This window comes from Carassius gibelio, chromosome B24 (assembly GCF_023724105.1).
Source record: "Carassius gibelio isolate Cgi1373 ecotype wild population from Czech Republic chromosome B24, carGib1.2-hapl.c, whole genome shotgun sequence".
In the NCBI taxonomy this organism is placed as follows: Eukaryota; Metazoa; Chordata; class Actinopteri; order Cypriniformes; family Cyprinidae; genus Carassius; species Carassius gibelio.
This window is the reverse complement of record NC_068419.1, coordinates 2,238,135-2,257,084: the sequence shown is the minus strand read 5'-3', so window position 1 is coordinate 2,257,084 and position 18,950 is coordinate 2,238,135. Positions and strand designations below refer to the sequence as shown.

At 33.6% G+C, this 18,950-nt stretch overlaps 1 protein-coding gene, 1 long non-coding RNA gene, 1 other non-coding gene and 3 gene segments (V, D, J or C); 3 read left to right on the top strand and 3 right to left on the bottom strand.

Annotated features, from left to right (window-relative positions):
- The first annotated feature begins 398 nt into the window (after positions 1 to 398).
- trnaw-cca (transfer RNA tryptophan (anticodon CCA)) lies at positions 399 to 470 on the top strand. The gene has a single exon. It is a non-coding gene; the product is annotated as a tRNA-Trp (tRNA).
- A 10,766-nt stretch (positions 471 to 11,236) lies between these two features.
- On the top strand, positions 11,237 to 13,646 carry LOC128013084 (tripartite motif-containing protein 16-like protein). Its single transcript, XM_052595805.1, has 3 exons — positions 11,237 to 11,363; positions 11,440 to 11,579; positions 12,348 to 13,646. Exons 1-3 carry the CDS (start codon positions 11,237 to 11,239, stop codon positions 12,762 to 12,764), a joined length of 684 nt encoding a protein of 227 aa, XP_052451765.1. The 3' UTR covers positions 12,765 to 13,646.
- A 162-nt stretch (positions 13,647 to 13,808) lies between these two features.
- LOC128013083 (immunoglobulin kappa variable 4-1-like) lies at positions 13,809 to 14,777 on the bottom strand. The segment is given in 3 exon segments: positions 13,809 to 14,295; positions 14,385 to 14,434; positions 14,770 to 14,777. Coding segments are annotated over 3 exon segments (384 nt in total).
- A 136-nt stretch (positions 14,778 to 14,913) lies between these two features.
- LOC128013565 (Ig kappa chain V-III region PC 2485/PC 4039-like) lies at positions 14,914 to 15,827 on the bottom strand. The segment is given in 2 exon segments: positions 14,914 to 15,376; positions 15,474 to 15,827. Coding segments are annotated over 2 exon segments (378 nt in total).
- Positions 15,828 to 15,972: 145 nt separating this feature from the next.
- On the top strand, positions 15,973 to 17,442 carry LOC128013081 (Ig lambda chain C region-like). The segment is given in 3 exon segments: positions 15,973 to 15,981; positions 16,071 to 16,122; positions 16,927 to 17,442. Coding segments are annotated over 3 exon segments (378 nt in total).
- Positions 17,443 to 17,691: 249 nt separating this feature from the next.
- On the bottom strand, positions 17,692 to 18,758 carry LOC128013570 (uncharacterized). The gene is made up of 2 exons (XR_008183342.1): positions 18,585 to 18,758; positions 17,692 to 18,501 (listed from the first exon to the last, which is right to left on the bottom strand). It is a non-coding gene; the product is annotated as an uncharacterized LOC128013570 (long non-coding RNA).
- Positions 18,759 to 18,950: the final 192 nt, after the last annotated feature.

The window sequence follows — 18,950 nt, the reverse complement described above, 5'->3', positions numbered from 1 at the left end:
AATGCCAAAATGACGTAGAATGTAGACATTACTATAAAATGTAGAAATTTTCACCTTAAATTATCTCTTTTGTTTAGTTTTATTTTGTTTATTTTAATGAGTTAAAATTAGGCCTATGTTCATTTCATGTATTAAATATTATAATAATTATTCATTAAACGTTTAAATGTTTGGTTCTTTTGTTTTGCTTTCTAACATGAACAGCACTTTACAATAGTATGTTCATTAATGTAATCATTATTTCATCACTAGATGGTGCTGCAGCTGAATAAATGCACCAGCTTGAGCCCTGAAATACATAATCAGCGTCCTGTGGTTTGAACCTGACACGAAGTGATATTAAAAGACAGGACCAGCAGAATGAAATCCTATGGGATCATTCCTAAGTGTACAGCACAGACCTCGTGGCGCAACGGTAGCGCGTCTGACTCCAGATCAGAAGGTTGCGTGTTCAAATCACGTCGGGGTCAAAATGTTTGTTCTTGGCATTAAAATCCACAGACATATATTTATAAAGCAGAGAGTGTATATTGTAGATCTTAAACTGAAGTCGAAAGGAACAAATCCTTCATACAAATGTGGGGCAGTTTATGTGAATATTAAATATTCAATAATTAATTTCGGTACCGAAGAGCTCTTTTAGAGAACAAACGTCAGCGGTTTGGGTCTAGGTGTTTTTTTTTCTTTCTCATCTATTTGATTTTAAAATATTTGCTGTTGTTGTTTTCCTCATTGCACGTCTACTCTTGCAACTATATGCATCTTACACTAGGGGTCAGTGTGTATTAGGCTTTTTTTTGCACAGGACGAATGGAATGAGAAAAAATGAGAAATTCACAAAGCCTTCTTTCTGGTACTCAGGAGTATGTATATATTATTTATAAATATTAACATAGTATACTGTATAATGTATTGACACACTGTGTATTTAAAATATAATAATAATAAAAAGGTTTGCCAAACATAATTTTTTTAACATGTTAAATGTTTTCAATATTTATTTAAAATATATGAAATCTAAGTTTTATAAATATTATAATATCATAATAGTATTTATAAATATTTGTGTATTTTTATAAATGTTTAAGTATTTATATTCAACATGTTAATTATTTATCAAAAAATATTTTTTTAACATTTATTTTAAATATAAAATATATAAATATTTACATCATTTATAATATTAATATTTAATCATAATTTATTTATAAATGTTTCCCTTCATATATATATTTTTTACAATATTTATCAGTATAGTGTATATTTGAAAACACTTTTTTGAAACATTGTTTTAATTTAAAATATTATAATTATTTATTTAAAAAATATTATATTACATAAAAAAATATTAATTATTAATAATAATTAAAATACTGTATTTCTTAATATTGAAGCTTTTTTTTTGCACAGGACGAATAGAAACTGCAGCTCAAGCCTGTGTAATTTTATCATCTTTTTCAAAGAAGTGTTATTTAAAACAGATTTAACAAGAAGAGGATCGAAGATATGTGAACAAACAGCAAGCTGGTCCATGCACATCAACACCAAACAAAGCTCAGATTTACACCTGAATGTTGATGTATACTATACAAGGCAATCAGATGCTCACAGAATGGATGCACCTAGAACTGGACATTTGTTGTCTGAATAAAATAAAGTTAATAAGAGAAAGTAAATAAATAATAAATAAAAGTAAAGAATAAGTAAAGAATAAGTGAAAAAATAAAGAAATGAAAAGAAAAGAAAGACTAAACAAGTAGGAAAAAAAACATGATTTTTAATGGCAAAAAAAAAAAAAAAACTTACACCACAGCCTCCGATGACGATTAGTTTTTTTTATTTTTATTTAATTAGTATTATTTTTTAATTGCTTAAATTTTCAAAACTTTGCCTCTTTTTATTTTAACTTTACAAACTTTTTTCAAAACTTTTTTTTTCAAAACTTTACTTTCATATTTTAAAGGGGGGGTGAAATGCTCATTTTCACTCAATATCCTGTTAATCTTGAGTACCTATAGAGTAGTACTGCATCCTTCATAACTCCAAAAAGTCTTTAGTTTTATTATATTCATAAGAGAAAGATAGTCTTTACCGATTTTTCCCGGAAAAACACGACCGGCTGGAGGCGTGCCGTGTGGGCGGAGCTAAAGAATTACGAGCGCGAGTAGGCTTTTGTGTTGAGAGCATGTGGAAGCTGTGACATTACCGTGAGGGAAGACCCATCATCCAAAACAAACCACGGCTAACAGTCAGATTCAGCATCTATTTATGATCCAGAATCAGATCCAGAGGCTGAAATTTAACAAGAGCAGCATCAGCAACGACGTCTCTATGTGGTATGTACTGAAACTGTATATATTTGCTTAGCGGTTTTGGAAAATGACTAAGTTACACTTTGTCAGCTTTTTTTTTTTTTTTTTAAACTGTACATATGGAAAGTGCAGTTAGATGACAACATCGCATGTTGTTTACTTGATGTGCTTACGCGCCGATAGCTAAGTTAACAACACAGAGATATTTGAAGCAGTTTTACTCACCGCCTGCGGTTCCAACACACCATCGTGACTCTTTTTCATTGGGACTGCATTATCCTTAAGAAATAAACGATGTGCAAATCCGGCATCAAACTGGGCCTTGTTTGTAAAACAAGCATCTTCGAAATGCAGGGAACAAACACAAACACTTGCACAACTCCGTTGATGCTCTGTAAAAATAAACTCCATCCACTGGTCCCTTAATGCTGGTTTTTTTTGGTAATCTGTGCAGGGTTGTCTTGCCCTGGCAACCAAAAACACACTTCTTTTGTGACATTTGGCGACGCTCTCGCTCTGATCAGTGAAGTCTGTTGTGCTCTCAGTGCTCTGCTATACGGGAGCGTGCGCTCTTCCGGCAGAAGTGCCTCAGGACCCATATAAGGAAATTCCGCTCCATCTAACTTCACACAGAGCCATAATCCAAAAAAACTTTCCGAAACTTGTGACGAACTGGAAGGAGTATTTTTGGAACAGAAATACTCCTTCAAACGTACAACTCAATTTTTGAAACTTTGTCCATGTTTAGCATGGGAATCCAACTCTTTAACAGTGTAAAAAACTCAGTATGCATGAAATAGCATTTCACCCCCCCTTTAAGAATTGCACACAAAATGCAAAATGACTCACATCTCTTGCAAAATGAAGCACTGCATTCAAAACATCACAAACACATCTCAAAAGCAAACATTTGCCAACACCTTTGCCATAATATTAATTCCTTATAGATTATTGTGTGTTCCATTGAGAATTGTGTATTGTTCTTTGCAAAAAGTGTTTTATGAAATTAAAAACTTGTGCCTCTGCTGATTGAGCATCAGCTTTCAGAAACTGTGTGAAAAGTAAAGATTTTGTGTGTAAGCAGTTGTAAAAGAACTTTAATTTGAATTTATTCCGACATCCATTCTTACTGATATGGTTTTTAAAAAAGGCAAATGTGAAATTAGCATATATTAAATATTTATAAATGTAGATGGAATAGCATATAGAGATCAAAACTAGATTTATAATATTTTCATATAAAATGCATATTTAAATGCGTTTATTGCATGCATTTTCTTGATTTTAAATAAAAAATGTAGGGGGCAAAATATATTTTAAAATGCTTTAAAAACATATTTGTATTCTTAAAATATTAAAATATTTTTAATAGCCAATGGCCTTTAATGGCCTTTTTATTTAACATTTTTAAAACCTCAGATGGGACAACAACTGTTTTTAATTTAAAGCGTTCATGCTGCCTTAATGTTTTAGGTTTAGTGAGGCTTAAGTGTAAGTTGTGTTTGTGTCTGACTCTATTACTGACGTGTGAGGCTGTGGAGCAGGTGATGCTCGTGTCCTGATTTCAAAGGCAGGTGTCACTACATTACACACCAAACACAAGCATGCTAGCCATGTGCTAGAGATTGACCTCATTCAGACTGGCACAGCTATGCACTGGTGAGGGCAGGATCTATAGCATCGCATCCACACTGCATGGCATGCATAGCACTGTCGATGAGTCTAATGATTATATTAATGCATTGTCTTGTATATTAAGTGCTTGCATTAGGTAATGCCACAACATCTGAATTCAACTCAGAAATTACTTGTTTGATAGTCGGAAAACTTATTGTAAATTTAATGCACCCCAAACATCTGAGAGGAGGGTTTCTGCTAGGTGGGCATGATTTGGGGTAAAATTCTTATTGCAATTTAATGCAATTTTTCTGAGAGAAAAAAGAAGCAAAAGCAATAAAAATGATTATATATCAATATGGTTATGAAATAAAATAAAAATAAATTATTATAAAAATATAAAAATGACTAAATCCAAACAAAATAAAAAATATTACTATTGTAATATTTCACTGAAAAATATTTTTTTATATATATTTTAAAAATAATAATGATGATGATAATGTTTGATTATGTTTGTTATTAATTTTAAATAGTTATAATTATTAAATTCATTTATCAATTAGAATAGTATTATAAAATGCACAATAACAACTTTATTATTGTAAATTATTATTAAATAAAAATATAATATTAATAATAATAATAATAATTTTTCATAATTTTTTAAAATAAATGTTACAATTACAGTGCTGATATCCAGTATGGTCTTATTTAGCAGATAATGTGTCTAAAAGAAGACTCAGTGCTACGCTGAAACATGTAGTGCATTTAGTTTTTTAATTAAATTGCAGGCTTTGCTATTTTTTTCTTTAAACGTTAACCATGCAGCCATAATGCTAGGTCTTTTTTTTTTTTTGGTCAGATATGTTCAGAATAGCATGCTACCATTTACTACTATTATTCTTCCAGTATACAGAACATAATATAAATAGCATGTGAATGCCTGCATGCATAAGATACCTAGCTAGTACTCACTCCGCACATTTTTCATGGGATAATGTTTGTGGTTGCACGTACTATTTTTAAACCATAGGAGGCAGTGCGGAGTACAGTATTCAGCCAGTGTTTCATTCTGAACATAGTGACCTTGTTTTTGATTTTCTCTTGGCACATGCATTTAATGCCATGATTCATACTTTGGCTGTCCCAGCTTCTAGGGAGGCCCAGTATTTCACAGTTAATCCTATACATTCTCATCTTCAAATCAACTGATATAACTATCTTGAGCCCACACTTTATCCAGTAAAAAAACAAAAACAAACAAAAAAAACAATCAATATAATATATTAAAAGCAATTAACATAATCTAATACTATAAAATAGGAAGTGTCTACATAATATCTCTTCTTTTATTACTGTAATTTGCAGTGTTTTTTTTGTTTAATTAAAGGATGGCTTGTCTAAACAGACCATTAATAGATTATTACCCACTACTCTTCCTTTTAATTACACAAAATACCATTAAAATATTTACAAATTTACTAAACTGATCTGAGATCAGGAAGTAACTTATAGACACGGGTTCAATGGTTCACCGCGGAATAATGGCAAACTGCAGAGATTTTGAAACATTTATGACGTAACAAAGCTTTGTGTAATCACGTGACTTTGACAGTTTGATACGAGCTACAAACAAAATGATTCCCAAAACTTCACAAATAACTGCTTCGATTCAGTCCTGAGTATGTGTATTTGGCGCCACCTATAATTGCAGGTGTTTAATTGACATTTAAAAGTATAGAACCTGAATATAAGATGAACATAATTTTTTTAATGCATTTCAAGGGAAAAAAAAAAGTATTTTATTTGGAGCAATACAGTATTTATGAGTTGGTAAGTCTTACATGAAAATCAGCGTTTTGGGTCAAATTAATGCAGGTATAAAAAGGTAATTCTGTCATTACTGCACACACACACACACACACACACATTAAGTAGGTTAGAGAAGGTCATATTAGCTTTGAGACATTGTATCACACTGGCTTTTCAACACATTTACACACACACAGACACACACACACACACACACACACACACACACACACACACACACTGAGAGAAACTCACACTAGACACATGCATGAAGGATTTATGTGCTGTCAGATGGCTGTTCTGTTTCAGGAACAACAGCTCCATGACAGCCACACACACACACACACACACACACACACACACTGCACTGCATCTCACTTCTATCTACTTGTGAAGTTCTGGGTATTTGTATTTTTAGAAAAGACTGGCAGTCTGGCACAATCATGAAACCTCAACCCCCCGCAAGAAAAAAAGAAATAATGTTATATTTCTCCTGAATTATTTTTGTTTATTAGTACAATGGAATTGGATCATCAAAGGTCAGCAGCAAAGACACTGGTTAATAAAATGGGTTTGAATACATAAAGAATATCGGTTGCTCTTTATTTTACAGTATGTGTACGTACATGTACTTTTAGTGTACTTATAGTGTATTTATCTAAGTTCTGGTTATACAAGTTAACTACATGGGGTAGAGTTAGGTTTAGGGTTAGTACCTAGTTATTACATAGTTATGGTAATTACTATAATAAGTACATAGTATGTACATGGGGAACAGGACCTTAAAATAAAGTGCTACCAGAATATCTGTGTAATTTTATTATGAGTGAACTATGAAACATAAAGATATTAATCAACAAAGAAAAAAAATCCTAAACTTACAATTAAATAAGGAGAAGAAGATAATCTGGAAGGATGGAAATGCAGATTTAAAGAATTTAGTAGAAAGGGTGAAATGCTCATTGGCCAGTTTATCTGTAACACACTAAAAACAGAAGTAGAGCAGCTCGGTTTGATGATCCCGACTGTCATAAACATCATAAACATGTTTCCCTGCTGTCTTCTGATTGAGAGAGGAAAACCCTGGCGTCTCGTCAGCAGGAGCATCACGATCATGTCAGTAGATCAAAGGTGAACACACTGCAAAGTGACCAGAAATAATGCTGTTATACATGGAATACACACTCTATTAGTTATAATACAGAACTGTTGACTGGCTGCAGTTAAGTTTTGGGAAGGTTGTTTTAAAAAAGACTGCCAAGTTACAAGTTACTCATCATTTAAAAGACATAACAGTCAAACTAGCTTTTGGAAAAAGTAGTTACGGTAGCTGCACTAGTTACCAAAAGGAAAGGAAAGGAAAGAAAAGAAAAGAAAAGAAAAGAAAAGGAAAGGAAAGGAAAGGAAAGAAAAGAAAAGAAAAGGAAAGGAAAGGAAAGGAAAGGAAAGGAAAGAAAAGAAAAGAAAAGAAAAGAAAAGAAAAGAAAAGAAAAGAAAAGGAAAGGAAAGGAAAGGAAAGGAAAGAAAAGGAAAGGAAAGGAAAAAAAAGAAAAATCTATCTATCTATCTATCACATAAATATAGAATAATAAAATTGTCCATATATACAGCACATAATGTAATTTTGCTTATTAGATTCATAATTAGATCGATACTTTTGATTATTATATTATTATTTATATATAAAATACAGCACAATCATTCCATAATTATAGTAAACTTACAATGACACAAGTAAAAAAGAAAAGAAAAGAAAAAAGAAAATAACGGATGTTGACTAATTATGACCCTGGAGCACAAAAGCAGTTTTAAGTCACTGGGGTATATTTGTAAAAATACATTGTATGGGTCAAAATTATTGATTTGTCTTTTATGCCAAAAATCATTAGGATATTAAATATCATGTTCCATGAAGATATTTAGTAAACTTTATATTTATACATATTATGCATTGCTATGAACTTCTTTTGGACATCTTTAAAAGTGATTTCCTCAATATTAAGATTTTCTTTTTTCTTTTTTTTTTTGCACCCTCAGATTAAATAGTTGTATCTTTAATAAGCTTATTTATTCAGCTTTCAGATGATGTATAAGTCTCAGTTTCGAAAAACTGACCCTTGTGACTGGTTTTGTGGTCCAGGGTCACAAACTCACACTTTACATTAGGACGCTGTGTGAAGGATAAGTGCTCTGCGGGCGGTTAAGGTTTCAGAGGAGACATCACTTGCATTCTGTGCCGTGCATGAATTTATTTTAGACCTGCTAATCTCTGGATCATATATCTTATAAAAGTGTTAGACTGGAATTTAATCTGTCAATTCTAAAACGCAACACACATTTGTGCCAGCTGCATCACACACACCCCCACACACACACAGCTCGAGTGATTTGTTTCCTCAGGTGGGCAACAATCCACACAATGACAATAGACTAATATCATCTTATGGAAAATACATAAAGGATTCTGTGAAGGTTAGGTTTAGAGCTTAGTAGAAAACATGAATGGACAGTCCTCACCATGATAAAAACAACCACATCTGTGTGTCTAACCGAGCAAGCAATAAATACAAAAAATAAATAGATAGATAAATATTTTAGAATTAAATTTAATTATTATATAATTTATTATACATTCCACACGCTATTCTAGACTTTATTACTATTTTGATATTATTATTTTTTATATTTTTATAGTTTTTTTGTTTGTTTTTGTTTTCCTTTTCATTTGAGTTAGTTTTAGTATTTTATTGTTTCTGTCAATAGTTTATATAGATTTTGTTGCAAACAGTGTTATTTAGTATCATTTAGATATTATTTTTGTATTAATTTTGATGTAATTAAATGTTTTGCATTTAATTTGAAAGTTTCATTAATTTTCTTGTATGCTTAATATATTAATTTTCAAATGCATTTTTATAGTTTTTCATTATATTTCTGTCATCGTTTTAGTAATTTTAGTGAATTAAAGGGATAGTTCACCCAAAAATGAAAAGTTGGTGTTTATCTGCTTACCCCCAGGCATCCAAGATGTAAGTGACTTTGTTACTTTAACACAAATAGAGATTTTTAACTGAAACCATTGCAGTCTGTCAGTCTTATAATGAAAGTGGATGGGAATCACGGCTAAAACATACAATGAAACAAACATAAAAAAAAGACATAAAACCAAATGAAACCCTGCGGCTCGTGATGATACATTGATGTGTACAGACACAAAACATTCAGTCTGTGCAAGAAACAGTATTTAACAGTATTTATATAGTTATTTAACCTCTGATTCACGCAATGTGCCAACTGTTCTACTATTCAAACTAGTTGTTTTTATGGTTTTGTTTAAGTATAATAATCCTGATGACAGTCTGTGTGTGTGTGTGTGTGTGTGTGTGATTTGACCCAGTTTGTGGTCCGTTACATCGCCTCAGTGATGTGTCTGTCTGTGCATCTGTGTTTCTGATGTGCTGCCTTTATTTGGCCAAACCATGACATTGGAAACGCCCTCCTTATGGTTTCTAGTGGCCATGTGCCCATCTCTCTGCACTATATGCCGGCTATAAAAGAGCCGCTTCACCTTACACACGACATGGTCCATATCCAGACAGATTATATACAGACAAACTCAAGCTCAATCATCAAAATGCCTTCAAGCACAAGAATTATGGCACCTCAGATCAAGAAGACAGGTAAAGCATTGCTATCTTCATTAAGAACTAACCCAGAAATACATCTCAGAAAGTTTCTTCTGTAGTCAAATGTGTTTGTAATTTACAGGATCTATTTTATACAATCATTCAAAATGTGTGTGTGTGTGTGTGTGTGTGTGTGCTATTGTTACATTATTTAGCTGTAAAATTATAAAAGAAAAAACAAATGAAGCCTACTAAAAAACTAAGCCCAGTACAGTAAAACTAACTGTATTAGTGCTGATAGTAAATAATTAATATTTAAAATATTAAATATACATAAAATATTACAAAGCAACTTAATTCAGTCTGAAACTGGGATATTATAATTCACTTAAACTAAAACCATCAAAAATACTTGAAATAAATGTAAACATTTTATTCCAGTTAGTTTGTTTGATTTGAAGTACTACAACAACTGTAAATTAACTAACACTAAAAACTAAAACTTAATTAAATGAATGAAAATAGAAAATAGGAAAGTAAAATCTTAAAGAAAATACTAAAAACTACAAAGCTGTAAATAAAACAAAGATTGTTGCAGTGTTGTACGTTTTTATGAGAAAATACTACTTCAGTATTTCTAGTTTCACACTTCAAAATATTTATCATATTTAATTCAATGCTGTTATATCACGTTTAATTTCTTTGTCATTATTTGTGAAATGTACTAGTAATTTCTACAAAATATATAATATTGTAATAGTATATGTATACAATGTATAATAGTATATCAGTGACGCAATAAATGGTTCTCACTTAATCTAAGTAACAAGCAACAATTTCAAAGGTGTGCATGAGGCAATTATGTCAATTCATTATCATTATCAAATTAATGCATAACATTTAATTATAGCAAATGTGCCAAGAATGTCAATGCAACAGGGAGTACAATAACATGCTGGATCATTAAACTGAAGCATGATGTCATTGATCTAAATGCATGCATCTGTTTTGGGCTCGGGTGTTTCATTCGACTGTACTGTAGGTATCAGGTCACATCATCAGAAGTCTGTACAAGTGTTATAAATCATTTCAAACTGATATTAGGTCAGTGGGTTACTTTCACACACACACACACACTCATGCCATTAGACTGAACTGTTGCCAAAGGTCATGTGTCTTCAATGGCTTAACTATAGACTCACATCAGAGAGACACTGTGAAGCTGAACTTGACAAGAAGACATTAAACATTACCCATTTATAAAGTTCATCTATTGGCACAAACAAGGCCATAGCCATGCCTTGATTTTTATAAAGCACAAATAAATTGAATAGTGAAAGAAATTCTAGTTGGTAAGTATAATCATTTTATACTTCTTGCAAAATAGGAATGTAAACGTCCCTGTTTCATCACATTTAGTTAGGATTTTCGTGAATGATGTAAATTACACTGCATTTTCAATTCAAAACTGCCAGATTTGAGAACAAAGTCGAGTAGTTTGTATTCCTGGATATTATTGTCAGTCGTTTAACATTTCTGTTGCAAATCAGCTGTCAAATATAAAATGTTATATCTTTCAACGTTTGACGCTTCACGCTCTGTTTGTGTGAGCTGTAAACCCCGCCTACTTTGATTTGATTGGCTAGTTCAGTCATTTTGACATTGATGAGCGCTGCAATGAGGAAGATCAGACAAAATTTACCTTTGAATAATTTTGTAATTCTAACAACAAACAGAGCACTGCATAATAGAAAGAATAGAGGCATGTATTAAACTACTGATTTTTTTCTGTTTCTTTCAGGAAGGAAAATCAAAGCCGGAAATACTCCTGCTGGTATGATGAACTAAACCCCTGTCTGCATGATCATGATAAGTATTATTAGCTTTATACCGAGATCGAAATCTAAACTCATATTTCTCATATCTTCAGAAAAACTTCCAATTTATGAGCCGAACATCCCGGAGCCGACATCCCGAGAGGAGCTGCTCAAATGTGAGTCACACTCTCAGACAATCAAACTCTAGTTTAATCAGTAAACTACAGTACTTACCTGTTCCTCTCATCTTAGACTGGCTCAACATTTCATTGGACGAAAGAACTGCCAATAAGGTGCTGTGGTTGACCGAGGGCGGGGCTAAAGTGTCCCGCATGACAGATGAGGTGTGTCCTTACCTGGACAGGCCAGAGAGATTTGACCACAGTCCTCAGGTAAACACACACACACACTCAAACACACACACACACACACGCAAGCACACACACACACACACACACACACACACACACAATATAATTTTGCAAAACTTCTAAAAATAAAAATTAATTTAGTGAGCAACAACCAAAAAAAAATTACTAATGTGATAATCATGTACTAATAAATGTACTAATAATGCATACAATAATAATATTAATAATAATTATAATGACTTATCAATATTATTATTATTACTTACAGCATAATAAAAATGTATGTGTTTTTATTTCATTATTAACATTGATAATTTTTAACTAAGAACATTAAATAACTTTTAAAATAGTGAGCAACAACAATAAAATGTACTAAATATTATTATTATTATTATTATTATTATTATTATTATTACTTGCCAGTATAGAAAAACCTTCATGAAATGAATACATTGTAAATTATTATTATTTTTATTATTATCAATAATTAATAATTTACAGTGCTTTGATTTAGTGAGGGTCTTTCTGCTAAGGGAGATGATACAATGTCAACCATCATCAAAAATATATCAAATGAACAATTCATATCGGGAAACCATTTGTTTTGAGCTGTGGCTGATTCAGTATTTGAGAATGCATAAAAACACAAATACAAGACAGTTTCTACACTAATCTCTCTCATGCATTTTTTACAAAATAGTTTCTATTTTCATCTCTCTTATGCATTTTTTCCAAAGTAATAATGTGCATTCTCTCTCTCTCTCTCTCTGTGTGTGTGTGTGTGTGCAGGTGCTGTGTAAGGAGTCTATCTGGGCGTCGCGCTGTTATTGGGAGGTGCTGTACTCTGGCTGGGTGGTTATAGGAGCAGCATATGAAGGTGCTGGGAGGAAAGCAGGGGACGGTCCCTGTGGCCTCGGGGAGAACGAGGAGTCGTGGGGTCTGGGTTGGGCTGGATCCTGCTATGAAGCCTGGCATAAAGGATCCAGCAGCAGGGTGTCAGATGTGCCTCAGTGCTGCACTATAGGGGTGTATGTGGATCAGCCCGCGGGTCTGCTCTGCTTCTACACCGTGGAGACAGACGAAGATTCAAAGAAAAAAGAAGTCAAACTTCTTCACAGGTTTAAAAATCCTATAAAGGAGAAAATGCTGCCAGGTTTCTGGGTGGGAAGACAGTCCTCTTGCTTAATACTCAAGAAAGAGGAATGAGGAAGAGGGGGAGACAAGTAATACTGTGGCTTGTATTTTATTTTACACTGTAAAACCTCATCAGTTTATATTTGAAAGGACTGTTTCTGTTTGAAATTAAGATACTGTTTGAAATCTGTTTTTCATTATATAGTCTGCTAATGCCTTTTTTTTTTTAAGTGGTAAATTTTCAGGTACACAAATTTGATTTAAAAAAACGTATCATGGATATCATCATTCTAGAATTCATTTCTGAATTAATTCTGAATCATTTTGCACCTTTCTTTGCATCGAACCCAGTCATGCTGCTGACCTGTCCAGTTTTTTTTTTTTTTTTGGGTTTCAATTGCTCTTGTCTGCTCCTGAAATCGCTTCATTCGCTTCCTGTGCACTCTTTATGATGCCAGCTTCTGTGACTCTGAGATATAAAAATATAGAAATAAATAAAAAATAAAATAACAGAGAAAAAGCATATTTAGTGCATCATTCATTAGTAACTGCTGTGCTAACTCTTGTTAGTAATACCGTCGCTCTTTTTGATCAGCAAAACACAAGCAGATCACTGTGTTTAATCTATACATAAATGCATTTCATACAAGTGCTTTGGGTATGAAGTGGAAATGAACATTTTCTTTCAGCTGCTGTTGATGGATTGTAATAGTTGAGAACAGCTGTGTTTAGCAGTAAATGTGAACTGAAGCTCTTGGGGTTTGAACATGGTCTCTGGAGACGGAGCTGCTCTATTCTGAGACCATCAGAATCACTAAAGCTGTCAATGCAAATCTGATTTCAGCTCAAACTCACAGTTTCACTGTTTGATCGGTTCAACGCTCTGAACTGAGACACTTTCACTTCTGCTCATGCACTGATGAGACAGTTATGAAGTTTGAGTCGTAGTTTCATAAGGCAGTTTATCAGTATGATTGTAAGTACACATAAAAAAACCACAAAAACTAACAAACTGTAACAGAGATAACATCTGTGTGTTTTTGGATTGATTTGATATCAATTCATCACAAATCAGAGCATAACTGAGTCAAACCCGTCTGTCCCAGGACAGATCTGAGTCTAATAGAGCTGATGTGAGTCCTAACTCAGTTGTGAGCTCATGTGTAGTTCTGTGTTTGGTCTCTGTGTGTCAGTAGTGAGTGATAGTGTTTGATCAGCTGCAGCATCAGTTCAGTCACTGTGACTCTGACTGACACAGGTTTTTGTACCACTCACAATCACTGTGTGAACACATAACCACTGCTGTGATAACTCTGACAGTAATAATGTCCAGCATCTTCAGTCTGGACTCCACTGATGGTCAGAGTGAAATCACTGTTAGATCCACTGCCACTGAATCTAGATGGAGTTCTTGACTGACGGCTGCTTGTCCAATAAATCAGGAGTTTAGGAGCTTCTCCAGGTTTCTGTAAGTACCAGCTGAAATAATAACCACCACTGTAAGCCACATCTGTGCTGGTTCTACAGCTGATCTTGACTGTTTCTCCTGGTTGAGCTGCTGTCGTTGAGGGACTCTGAGTGACGCTGATCTGTCCTCTACACTCTGAAACACACAACAAGAAGAAAATCAACTCAAAACTTTGACGATATACTTGAAGAAATGAATTGATATCAAACTTGTGCTCCACAAACCTTGAGCAAACGCTGTGAGAGTCCAGGTGAAGATGTTCAACAGTTCAAAACTGTTTTAATGAGTAGTTTCACTGGACGGAGACTCTTCACTGGTAGATACATATGTAACTGGATCCAATAGTGGTAAAAAATTTTAGTAGACAGAATTTCATAAATTATTTTTGATAATTCAGAATGCTTTAATTTACATTGATTATGATTAATTAATTATTTCATTAAATATTATTATCATTATTATTATTACTATTATTATTTTATCAGGGGTGCCCAATCCTGTTTGAGATGTACTTTGCTCTGAAGTTCAGCTCCAACCCTCATCAAACACAACAGAACCAGATTAAATAAACTACTTCAAATCGGTTATTTCAAAAGCAAACACATATACAAGTACATGCTTGAAATATAACAAAGAGTGCAAATAAAACAAATGTGCAATTAACTCTTATTTTGCACGAATATGCTGGTTTGCACTTTACAGTATGACTGTATTATTAGAAAGAAAAAATTCTTCTATTTTCAAATATAAAATACAACAAAGTTTATATTAGGACTATACTGTATTAGTGTTTCTTCTCTGTAGAGTGAGTGATAGTGTTTGATCAGCTGCAGCATCAGTTCAGTCACTGTGACTCTGACTGACACAGGTTTTTGTAACACTCACAATCACTGTGTGAACACACCACTACCACTGATGACGTGAACACTCTGACAGTAATAATGTCCAGCATCTTCAGTCTGGACTCCACTGATGCTCAGAGTGAAATCACTGTTAGATCCACTGCCACTGAATCTAGATGGAGTTCCTGACTGGAGGCTTTTGGTCAAATAAATCAGGAGTTTAGGAGCTTCTCCAGGTTTCTGTAAGTACCAGGATACACAGGGTGGGCTGCAGCCTGTAGCAGGAGTACTGAGTTTACAGCTCATCACAACATTTTCTCCTGGTGTGACAGGTTTCACTGGAGTCTGAGTGACCGTGATCTGAGCTTTACACCCTGAAACACACACATTTATTAGTCCTAAAAATATATATATTATTTGACATATAATGCAATTATTTAATGTAGTTTATTAGAAATATGCACTATTCACCTTGTAGTATAAAGCAGTATGAAAGAGTCCAGATGATGATGAAGGTCATGTTGATGAAGATTGTTGTGTGTGTCAGTGATGAAGTGTTAAACTCACAGCACTATAAACACTCTCAGAGCACTGAAGCATCTGATCAATATGCAAACACACTCACATCATTTACCTGGAGACAGTCGCTCAGTCTCAGTCAAAGGCCTGAAATAAAAAACAATTACTGAACATCTTCTATTAGCCTAACTATAAGAAACTGTATCATTCACTTTAATTCTGAAAACATCTTCAAGACCAACTTTAGTACATTAACCTTACTCTTGTGATGTCAAATCCGTGGATGTTGTGCAGGTTTTTACAGACATGAGGATCATCACACGTGTCTCTGTCAATCACTGAATCAACTGAGTTTGATTGTGAGTCACGTCACACTTGATATAAAAGTGAATTTCTTTCAATAATTGAGGTTGATGTTTTAGTAATAAGACAGATGAAGTAAATGCAGGTGATGTGTGCTGTGAGTGTGTGTTTGTTGGAGACTCAGTTGATGTGTGTTTGTTCAGTTAGTGAAGCGTTCAGGAGGTTTTTGTTCAGCTGCTCTATTAGTTTGTATCACTGTGGTGGACTTTCGGCAGCGGCACCAAACTGGATGTTGGCAGTAAGTCAATCATTTCATTATTAATACAACAACTGACGCAGAAACACTTTGCTATTCTATAGAAATAATGCATGCTTGTTTATTTATTTTTATATTTAAATATATTTATATTTTTAGTTCACATTGAATGTTTAGCAGTCAACATTGTAAAGATGGTTTTGATTGTCATGGCATTTTTTATTTCATCCAGTAAACTATAATAATTTCTGTTAATTTGATATTTATTGATTATTAAATTTAAATGCACTTGAAATCAATGTTATATGATTGTCATTTTGGCACCACTTGGATTGTACTACGTGATAATTAAAAAAATAATTAAAATTACATTTTCTGATTAGTGTGTTGAATTTTAAGTAGCCTGCATATATTTTAAAACTGGAAATGGCTTAATTGTATTTTTTTTTTTAAATAATATTTGAATAATTTATTTTTAAAATTATAATACACATCCCAGACATTTTGTTTTATTTTCTATTTTTAAAAGCACATTTTTGTATCTGATTTTCTCATTCCGTCATCAAAAAATGCAAGCCACATCTGATCTTTCATGCTTTTAATCAAAGTAATATTTTATTTTATAATGAAAATGACTGTTCAGTATATTAATATATTTCACAAAACATGCGTTGCTTTGCTGATCACAAGTTTTGTAAAAAAATATTCAGATGACTTGCAGTTTAATGTTGTTAAAATGGCCAAGAAAAGCTATCATTGTATTAATTGTTCATATATATTTTATATGAATCTGAAAGTAGAGAAAAGCTTTGTTGTTGACTGAGGTGAGTGTTGTGTGTTTGTCAGGCGTCACTCGTCCTAAAGTGAGCGTCCTGCCGCCCTCCAGTGCAGAGATCTCCTCAAAGAAGACAGCGACACTGGTGTGTGTGGCCAGCAAGGGCTTCCCGTCAGACTGGAGCCTGAGCTGGAAGGTGGACGGGAGCAGCAGGTCTCAGGAGAGCAGCGCTGGGCTCCTGGAGAAGGACGGTCTGTACAGCTGGAGCAGCAGCCTGACTCTCTCTGAGCAGGAGTGGATGGAGAGCGTCTCAGTGAGCTGTGAGGCCACACGGAGCGGTCAGCCTGCGCTCACTGGACACGTGACGAGACAGCAGTGTTCAGAGTAGATCTGCTGCTCTTCTCACTCATGTCTCACATGGAGACTAACAGCACATGAGCGACTCCTTCATTCTCCACATCCAGCTTCAGTCGCTCGCATCTGCATCTGCTCTGCTTTGTGTGCTTCATACAAGAACATATGTGTGTGCTTAATCATTCAGTTATGATTCTATTACAGTTCAGTCAATAAATAAAATACAATAGTAACTTTAAGTCTTTGTATTCTTTTTTGTTATTTTTGTTTCATGTCTTTCTTTGGATCAGTGCTTTAACTCACATAAAAAAATAAAAAAAAATGCAAACTTAACTAAATGAACCATGAAAAAACACCTGCAAATAGACGATGAAACAAAATAAATTCACAAATATTAGACACATTTAATAAGATTAAGTGAGTTAGATTAACATTTAGCAAGTGCAAAACTTGTATATATGTTTTTTTTGTTTGTTTGTTTGTTTTATCCGTGAAAATTCAAACTTCAAACTCACAGTTTCTCTGTTTGATCGGTTAAAGGCTCTGAACTGGATCAGTTTCACTTCTGTTCATGCACTGATGAGACAGTTTTAGAGTTTGAGAGATAGTTTTATAAGACTTACACAACTTATGAATTAACTGTTTAAGGAAAGATCAGATGAAAATGATAAATAAACTATTCAGGAGCTGCATCTTTATGTCCTGCTGATTATGGTTATATAATTAGAAAGAAGAAAGAAATTTTGTATCATAAAAATACATCATGGATTGAAAAATTAGTGAGTGGAAAGTAGTATAGATAAACCATAAAAGATCAATTTTTTTTATAAAATACATTTAATAATCTTAAAAAAAGAATGATGGAGCTCAACTTTGTGTTTCTTCTCTGTAGAGAGAGTGATAGTGTTTGATCAGCTGCAGCATCAGTTCAGTCACTGTGACTCTGACTGACACAGGTTTTTGTACCACTCACAATCACTGTGTGAACACATCACCACCACTGATAGAGTGTCGACTCATACAGTAATAATGTCCAGCATCTTCAGTCTGGACTCCACTGATGCTCAGAGTGAAATCTGTTCCACCTCCTGCTCCATTCCCACTGAATCGACTGTCACCATAAAGACTATCTACAGCATAAATGATGAGTTTAGGAGTTTCTCCAGATTTCTGCTGATACCAAGCTAAACCCCATCCATCTATTCCAGGATCAGTTTTACACTCTATAGTGACGTCTCGTCCTTCAGAAACAGTCACAGCTTCAGGCTGAGTCACAGTGATTCCTCTGGATGCTGCTGACAACAACATTATATGTGCTTCATCAAATTAAATCAACATTAAACACTCAAAAATGATTATCTTTCTCTTCTGTTACCTGGAAGAAAAGCTGTCAGAATCCAGATGAAGCTGCTGAAGAGATTCATTGTGTTTGTTGGTTGTGTACCGTGGTAAACAGCAGTGTGTTATAAAGTGTTTGAGTCTGAATGCTATAAACACTCGGAGCGATGAAGCTTGTGCTGATGCAAAGTGACTCTGTGTGTGGAAAAACCCTCCTTCAGTGAGTCGAGATGACTAAATATTAATTTCTTCATAAGACTCTTATCATTGACACATTATACAGAGAAACACACAAAAGCTCATGAGAATCACTGTTTTTATGATGTTGAGTTTGTTTAACACTCAATAGTTTTATAAGATGTTAATCAACATTTAAAATCTGAAGATCAGTAACCGTGCAGTG

Excerpts from the sequence above, each read along its gene's own strand:
- LOC128013084 (XM_052595805.1), top strand. The coding sequence starts at position 11,237 with ATGATAAGTATTATTAGCTTTATACCGAGATCGAAATCTAAACTCATA. Across the intron at positions 11,364-11,439 it reads CCGAGAGGAGCTGCTCAAAT|ACTGGCTCAACATTTCATTG; the intron begins GTGAGTCACACT and ends CTCTCATCTTAG. Across the intron at positions 11,580-12,347 it reads GATTTGACCACAGTCCTCAG|GTGCTGTGTAAGGAGTCTAT; the intron begins GTAAACACACAC and ends GTGTGTGTGCAG.